The sequence below is a fragment of the Formica exsecta genome, unplaced genomic scaffold (genome assembly GCF_003651465.1).
Source record: "Formica exsecta isolate Colony F162 unplaced genomic scaffold, ASM365146v1 scaffold21, whole genome shotgun sequence".
Taxonomy (NCBI): Eukaryota; Metazoa; Arthropoda; class Insecta; order Hymenoptera; family Formicidae; genus Formica; species Formica exsecta.
The window spans coordinates 3,115,036-3,122,954 of NW_021849398.1; the positions used below are offsets into that span (position 1 = coordinate 3,115,036).

At 38.0% G+C, this 7,919-nt stretch overlaps 1 protein-coding gene across 2 annotated transcripts in view; it reads right to left on the reverse strand.

Moving 5' to 3' along the window:
* The window catches only part of LOC115235084 (nephrin-like), a 397,929-nt gene that overhangs the window by 15,779 nt on the left and 374,231 nt on the right, over window positions 1-7,919 (reverse strand). For both annotated transcript variants that reach the window (XM_029806647.1, XM_029806646.1), the window contains 5 exons: window positions 6,070-6,214; window positions 4,227-4,357; window positions 2,594-2,753; window positions 1,174-1,473; window positions 659-958 (listed from right to left, as the gene is read on the reverse strand). In XM_029806647.1, the coding sequence (XP_029662507.1) occupies window positions 659-958; window positions 1,174-1,473; window positions 2,594-2,753; window positions 4,227-4,357; window positions 6,070-6,214 (1,036 nt within the window). The remainder of the gene's footprint in view (window positions 1-658; window positions 959-1,173; window positions 1,474-2,593; window positions 2,754-4,226; window positions 4,358-6,069; window positions 6,215-7,919) is intronic.

The window sequence follows — 7,919 nt, forward strand, 5'->3', positions numbered from 1 at the left end:
GCGAGAAACGACGAGGCGGTATATCGTGTTCGACTCGGGGATTCGGGCCGGATGAACGGATTAAAACGTTACATGGGACAATCCGCACGGGTCCGTTCAATTTAATTCGCTAATTCGATTAACCCAACGTCCTCCCGGCTATTCTCATAATTTATGGGATAGCGTTGCGCCGATAATTTGTTCGGACGCTTCTATCAAATTACTTATTTCGGTGACGTAGGTACGATCGATAACGTCAGACCTCGAAGCGACCTGACTCGGATATTGTCGAACATCATTAATGCCATCAATTTTAGATCCAAGCAACGTCGTTGTGATTGTATTCTGTACGGATATAAAGATTCTTCGACCAACACGGATTATTATCTTATTATCATTTTAAAAGTTAATATTTTCATCAGATATAAAAAGCTTTAAGGAATACAAATAAAAATAAAAATAAATAAAGCAAAGAGCAATATGAGCCACGCGCAGTAATTAGGGCGCAAAAATAGTTTATTATAATGTGTTAGTAAAATTAATATTTTCACGCGTTAAATTTTTCGATGTAATATTATTAATTTCGATTATCTCAAATAATACTTTGCGAAAGAAATATTTTGTCACAACTTTCGGAGCTTTCCACATCTTCCGACGTAATATTTCTAGCACAACTTACCAGTCTGCTTCTCGGCGACTTTGAGCGTGAAACCTTCCAGTAGTATGGGATCGCTTCTTCCCTTCGCGTTTACCGCGTACAGAATCATATTCAGAACCTTGCCCGGTTCTAAATTCTCTACGGTGAAAGCCGCATTATCTCTAGACGTGATGTTGGCCTGCAGAATTCCCGTGTGCTGATCGAACACTTCAAGGAGGAAGTGTTGAGGCTGACCACCGTCAAACCCAGCGGTGCATTCCACCGAGAGTGATTCGGTGGTTTGGTTGGTCAGCGTGCAGTTGTACGGAGCTTCCGGTTTGCCTGTACGCGTCATTAACATTGTTTATAGTCTTCCCTCTCTCTCTATCTCAATGAAAATTATTTGCGAAACACCGATTTAGCAACAGACACGATGTTGTTCCGGCACGGCGTTGCGAAACGCTCGGTATGCGCATTTCGCAGAACGCTTCTCCGGAACTTTTCCCGGAAATCCTTAGCGATTCAGAGGGAACGTGCATCGCTACGTGCGTACATACCCGCAGGAATGATGTGAAATATGCAGGCATTCTTCTGCTGACCGGCCGTGTTGCTCGCCCAGCACAACACGGTGCCGTAGTCCATTTCCGAAACCGGCCGGTATATGAGGACACTCTGGGTATGTCTGGTCGAATTCTTGTAACGCGCCTGGGGCACGTCGACCATCTCCTCGGTATTGTTGAAGGTCCAACGAAAGCTCTCCGGTGGCGGGAACGCCTCGACCCTGCATATTACGTGAGCGTCCTCGTGTCTCGCCACCCCGTAGATTCTCTTCTGATCCGGCACGCAGATCGGCTTGTCTGGAAGAGAAAATCGGATAGGCGATTTTGTTAATCAACGGCAGTTACTGCTTTCATTCAAAATGCAAAGTTTGAGAATTTTAGTAATTTTTAGTGGATAAAACATTTTAAAATTATTTACTGGTATTATTTTCTTTTGTTTATAATATCAAGAATATTGAGATATAATTGTCATTTTTCTTACTTTCGTCTTTGATATTTACTGGCTAAAGAACAGCTCGACAGCTCCCTTCTTATGCGCGCGTTAAATAAATATCTGACAGGTATATCTCTGAGATATAAAAATTTACGTTACCGAGATAAAAGTAGATATAATAATATAAGCCGCAGCATGCGACATGCAGATCGGAGCCGTGGAGTTTACACGCATTTATTAAAAGTGCGAGGGAGAGGGGAGGGACGCGGCACGAAGCGGAATGACCATCGCCCGGCTTTTCGACGGAAGATCGATGGGCATTATTCGCCCGTTCGCTCGAATAGTTTCCCCATTTTTCGCGGCGCAAACGAAGGCCGGACGGGGAAAGAGGGGAGGGAGGGAAATCGGAGTTTGCCGGTTCGGAATAATTTGTTGGTTCGTTGTGGATCGTCCTATTTTTCTTCGTTACATCCAGTCCCCTCCCTTCTATTCCGTTCGCTGTTCAACCCTTTCAACTATGTTTTTAATGAATAATCATGCCGACATTTTCATGTTTGACGTTTATTCACGAGTAATATCCTCGGAGTCTCATAAGCCCGGCGACCAATTACGGGGGATAGACAGTCGCGATTCTCCCGAAAGCCATTCTCTGGAAGGCGCTTAATAACGTCTCTATTTAAATGTCAGTCATCGGTTACGTTGCCGCATCGTTTACATTGTATTATATTGAGATTACGACGACGTCGTAAGTGCCTCTTTGAAACAATTACAGGGATTTCGGACGGAAAATAGAATAATCGAGATCGACTTCGTAAAGAGCAAGAGCAAGGAGGTGGAAACGTTCTTTTCAACAAAGGAGCGGTCGAGCGGTATCAAGAGAGATTTCACTCGGAATAAAATTTTTCATACAACCGAAATGCTCGTCGCATCGCGTGCGTTTCTAGTACGACAGTGATAACGCGATCAACGATAATGGCTACTTACACATGATCTTAAGCTCTACGATATTGCTGTAGCCGTCGCCTTCGACGTTGCTGGCAATGCAGGTGTAATTTCCGGCTTGGGACCGATTCACCTCTCGGAGAGCCAAGCCGTATAGCTGGACTATAACGCCGTTCTTCGCGTTATTCTGAATCACATGCCCCTGGAACAATGTGCATTCGCGATTAGATCCAAGTGCCATCGTGATATCTCTCACCAAGTACTTCGGTTATTATTTCCAATCTACATGTTAATGTACGCCGATGTTGCCTACTTCGAAAACAGCCTATCGTTTTATGGATATGCGCTTGTATTAATCGATCGATGATTAAACTTGCCGGAACGAAGAGAAAGAATGTAAAATTGCACTTTGTGTATAAAACAGTATAATCTGTAATACAATCTGTAGACTCTGTCGACGTAACACAGAGTTCACATTCGATGTGGAGATAACTCGGCGATAGATGTGTTTCACTCAGAACGACGGTGGGATTTTATTTAATTAAATGGGGTTTTATTAATATTGAGTTAATGAACTCTGCGATGCCAACGTCGACATCGGTAAAGTTGGACATTTTGCGTATTTACAAAACATTTATGAACGCCTCGCGCGCGCCACAATATAACGTACTATATTAAACAATATATAATGACGTCAGCGTCAGCAAAGGTGGCAAGGACGCAAAATGTGAATAGACGTCGACGAAAAACAGGAAAAGAGGAGGGAGAAGAGACGCGTAATGAGATGTGTGAATATAACGCGAACATAAAAACGACGTCGACGGAAAATTATACCACCATTTATATCAAGATATCGTAATATACTTTCACGTACAGTAGTGATCTTCGAAATAGCATAGATTAAGTTTTCGCATATTACGTGCAAGAAAAAATTACATTAATGTTTCTCCATCTCCGGGGTGAAATTCATGGAAATAAAATTGATTACGTGTATTTTATACAGAGAAAAAAAATCGTTAGAACAGTTTTAATGAAAACGGTCGTAAAACAGTCAGCAAGGTAAAACAACTTTCAGCACGTCTTTATGCTGTACAAATGAAAAAGTTAATTAAGATAAAGGACGAGCTAATATAAGATTGTATTAAGAAAGATGCATTTAAGATTATATTAAGATTCTTGTGTGCTGTAATTGTATTATGTTTGCGTAACGGGGGTGAACATTACAGTCCGCAAGTTAGATAATATTTAGAGAAGTAACAGAGGTGTTTTAGGCATACAGAAAGTTTGTTTCCTATTTGTCGGTTTCAACTGCAATAGCCATTATTCTGAACCAACAGTTTTAGGTGTAGTCGGAACTATTCAAGCACAAATATATCACTCGAGAGAATCCAGCGGTCATTGTTCAAATTCAAGCCTTGAGCTTTCTCAATTCGTTTGTGTTGCGTGTATATATACACACATTCAATTGTTTTATATACATATATATACAGTGCATTTTTATTTATTAATTAATTTTATCTATTAATCCGTTATTGCTAAATAACAATATTGGGCAATATGTGTTTTTACCATATTCCGCCGATTAAAAATTATAAATAAAATATATAGACATATATAAACAATATGCACAAATGCATTTACGATATAGAAAATCTTTCTCAATAGTTTTACTTACATTATGCTTCCACACTACTTTGTAGGCATCCGGATTCGCACGAACTTTGCACTCGAAATATACGTCATCGCCTTCTTCGATGTCGTCCGGATTCATATTCGAACCAAGTTGCAAATGCAAGATCGGAACAACTGTAAGGAGAAAATACGTAACGTAAGTTATTAAAATAATCTTGATTATTTACTTTCGTAATTTACAAAAGACTATCTGTCGCATAAATACCTCCCAGCCCCGCAAATCAATATCCTCTAAGCCCTAAGCAATTAAAAATTAAAGAAAACATATGTATACAAAATTTAAACAAGCCAAAATTTTCTTTGATTGTTATAAGAAAGAAGACAGAAAATCATGTAGTGTTAAGAAAAATAATTAGAAGTTTTAAATTTATATATTTTTAAATGCACACATATAAATTTATTCTAAAAAAATTATTTTTGTATTTCCTATTTTTGTTAGACGTCGATCAAAAGGCTCCTTTTTTTACAGCACGCATAACGTATAAAACTTATCTATTTAATTTTAATTGTCATATTCGCGGAGAATTAAATTTTTAGCAACTATTAAACGTAATTTTACGACGTAAATTTACGACGAATCTTCATTTGCAAAGATATAACTTGTTTATCGAAAACAATAGACTTGCCTTGCCTTGTATCGGGGTTTTGGAATTCGCGAGATGTCGGCAGCGCGGCCGCGACAAGCGAATAAATCGCCGCCGCGCCGGACGTTCCATTTTGGCCGCCGTCGTTGACGTCTCGTTATTGTGATTACATTCGCGTTTGCACGAACGTAATCTATATCGACGGTCTTGTTTCGGCCTGCCAGGCTTTTAACCCGTTTACCCGTTGCCCGATGCATACATATGCGTACACAGACAAACGCAGCTGTACGCGCTGTATGTCGTGCACGCGGATTTTTCGATGTGTCGATTGCGCTAAGAGCGACACGCGTTTATGAGTTTAGGACTTGATGAATCACTGCCAACTTGTTTTTGCGTGGCGATACGCGAGTTTAACGCGCGACAATTCGCATCCAAATTTTCGAAACTGTTTGTTTTTCTTTGCGCCGTCAGTTATATATTCTCAAATATAGATTTTACATCCTTTACAAGGAAAAAGAGAATTCCAGACGAATACAGTGGGAGCGCGAGCCCCGCTAAAGTGAAATTTTTGCTACGATAACATAGAAATGTTTGCAGTACGCGTAACAATTTCATTTCCGATGAGATCTGTGTTTACTTTCATAGTCGTATAAAAATAAAAAGCGAATACCGAGCGTTTATTATACGCTGAGAAATATTCTTTACTCCTTTGTTTTTGTTGCGCGGCAAGGCATAAAGGAGAGAAATGATCGCGCGTTATTGTTGTGTAATAATGTTGGATCTGGAGCATTGTCGGCGTGCTCGCATAATATTGACGACGGTGTGTTAATGAATAATAATATCAATGATGATAATGCCGGCTTCGCAGAGCATATCATATTGCCATTACGAGTATGTAAACTCGCGGTCTACCCCTAGCTATCGGTTTGTGATTTGATATCCTCGTCCAATTCTTTTTTATACTGTCTGTACTAATATCGTATATGCAGTGTATTGTAATTATTCTGATTATGCAGACGGTAATATGTCGTCGGGAATAATATTCAACAAAACGCATGCATCACGTTATTATTGTTATTATTAATAAATGCAAGATAAAACATATTGCACATCAAAACATATTGAACATTCTCTTTATTGAGCAATCGCGCGATTCTATGAAAATTACTGAATGATCTTTAATTTTCATCGCTTGCGTGTAATTCTCTTCATTTGTATCTATAAACGAGAATGCATACTTACAGAAAACATTCAGTTTCCATGTATCTTCCGCAATGCCGCGTTGGATTTTAGGATTTTCAGCCCTGCACGTGATAACTTTATCGTGATCTAATAGAGTGGGCTGAAACGTCAAGATGGAATTCGTCTGGTTACCATCCGGCGAAACCTGCAACAAATTCGAATCATATTATTCCTTTTACATATTATTATTATTATTAACGCAATTATTAACTATAACGAACTTAACGAGAAAAGATACTTTGTGTAGTTTCAGTTATAAGATGAGATAATATAAAGCTATTAATTATGCATTTTATTAAATTTTATACATATATTGGCGCGGTCTCGGGTTCAGAGAGTATCGGATTTATATAAAATTATTCTCGTAATCGATATATCGAAATTATAATTATGCGTTACATATTTTAATGTGCCTTATGCCGCATCCGTTAATTGCATTTCCGATATTTTTTGCTACAGCGCGCTTATTAAAGTGCGCATCGCGCACGAGTAATTAGATCGCATGTACTTAATGCTAATGCTTAATATGAACGCGTTATCTGTTTTGTTAATAGCGATAAATGAACAATTTGCGACAGCAAATCAGGTATATCCACCCATTATCAGTTACGATACCGCATCAACATTTTGTGTATTTGTTATTTTGCACATGTTGTTACGTACATTAATTTGCAAGCGTTTCATTAAAGTTTCGCTGTTAATTAGTGTCGACGCCAGATATCGCGTATAGTAGATGCAGAAACGTGATATATGCATTTTAACATGAGGTTGATATGAAGGAAGAGCTAATTAAAATCGACTAAGACAAGCTACCGTAAATGTTTCTTTCGTTTCGAGATTATAAATTACACGTAGTTGTGTAATTTTTTGAAACCATATTTTTTAAAAGATTTTACTAAAAAGATAACCTCGAGCCAAAGGATGGTACAGCTTTAGCGGGCGTAATTATTCGTACTCGCGCGGTAGCGCGCGTTTGAAGTAAGGCCTTATAAGCCAAGCGTTAATCCGGCGATAAGTCTTAATGACCGGACGAGTCAGTCCAGGAGGCGTTTATCACCCACCTTTGCAGGTGGTGTAATAGGACCTGGCTTTCACGTGAGTATTTCACCCCCTTACGCGCAGGTGAATGTAACTTTAACGTAACCGGCACGAAACCGGCCTCTGTAAATCTACGCGAGGCGTAGGTGTCTTGTCAGAAAATATATAATTATCAAACATTTATACACGATCACATTCTCACCATCCACACGCTCACGTGTAATCTTTTATTACGAACGAGAATCTATACGGAGTATCTTACACAACGAACACTATACGATATTTTAATAGCATATTCTGTAGATTAATTAAAGTCGAAGATTTTAATATAAAAATATCGAGATCGTAATAGCTTTCGAATCGTAAGTTCAGTAGTAAGAAGAATTTTAATATAATTAGAAAATTATATTCACAAACGTATTGAGATCTATTCTACATTTTCATAGTTTAAATGATATCAATTTTCAATTATTATAATTTAATCGACAGAAATAAAATTAATCATTGTTTTTATTAAAAAAGTATTTTTATGGAAAGTAATTATTATAATCTTTATTTTCAAGTTTTTATATTTTTTGAGAAAAGTAAAATTCTGTGGTCTTAATAAACTCAATAATTTTAATAATTGAGTGACATTTTCAGTTTAATCTCAATTGAAATTAACTCAAAGTTATGACAATTATTTTTATTTCTTTAGTTCTTCCGCTTTCTAACACAAATTTTCTATTAAGTAGTAAAATCGTCAGCTCTAGATTAGAGTACAATTTAATTTTGATACAAATACAGTTAAACAATTTTCTCTTTCTCTCTCT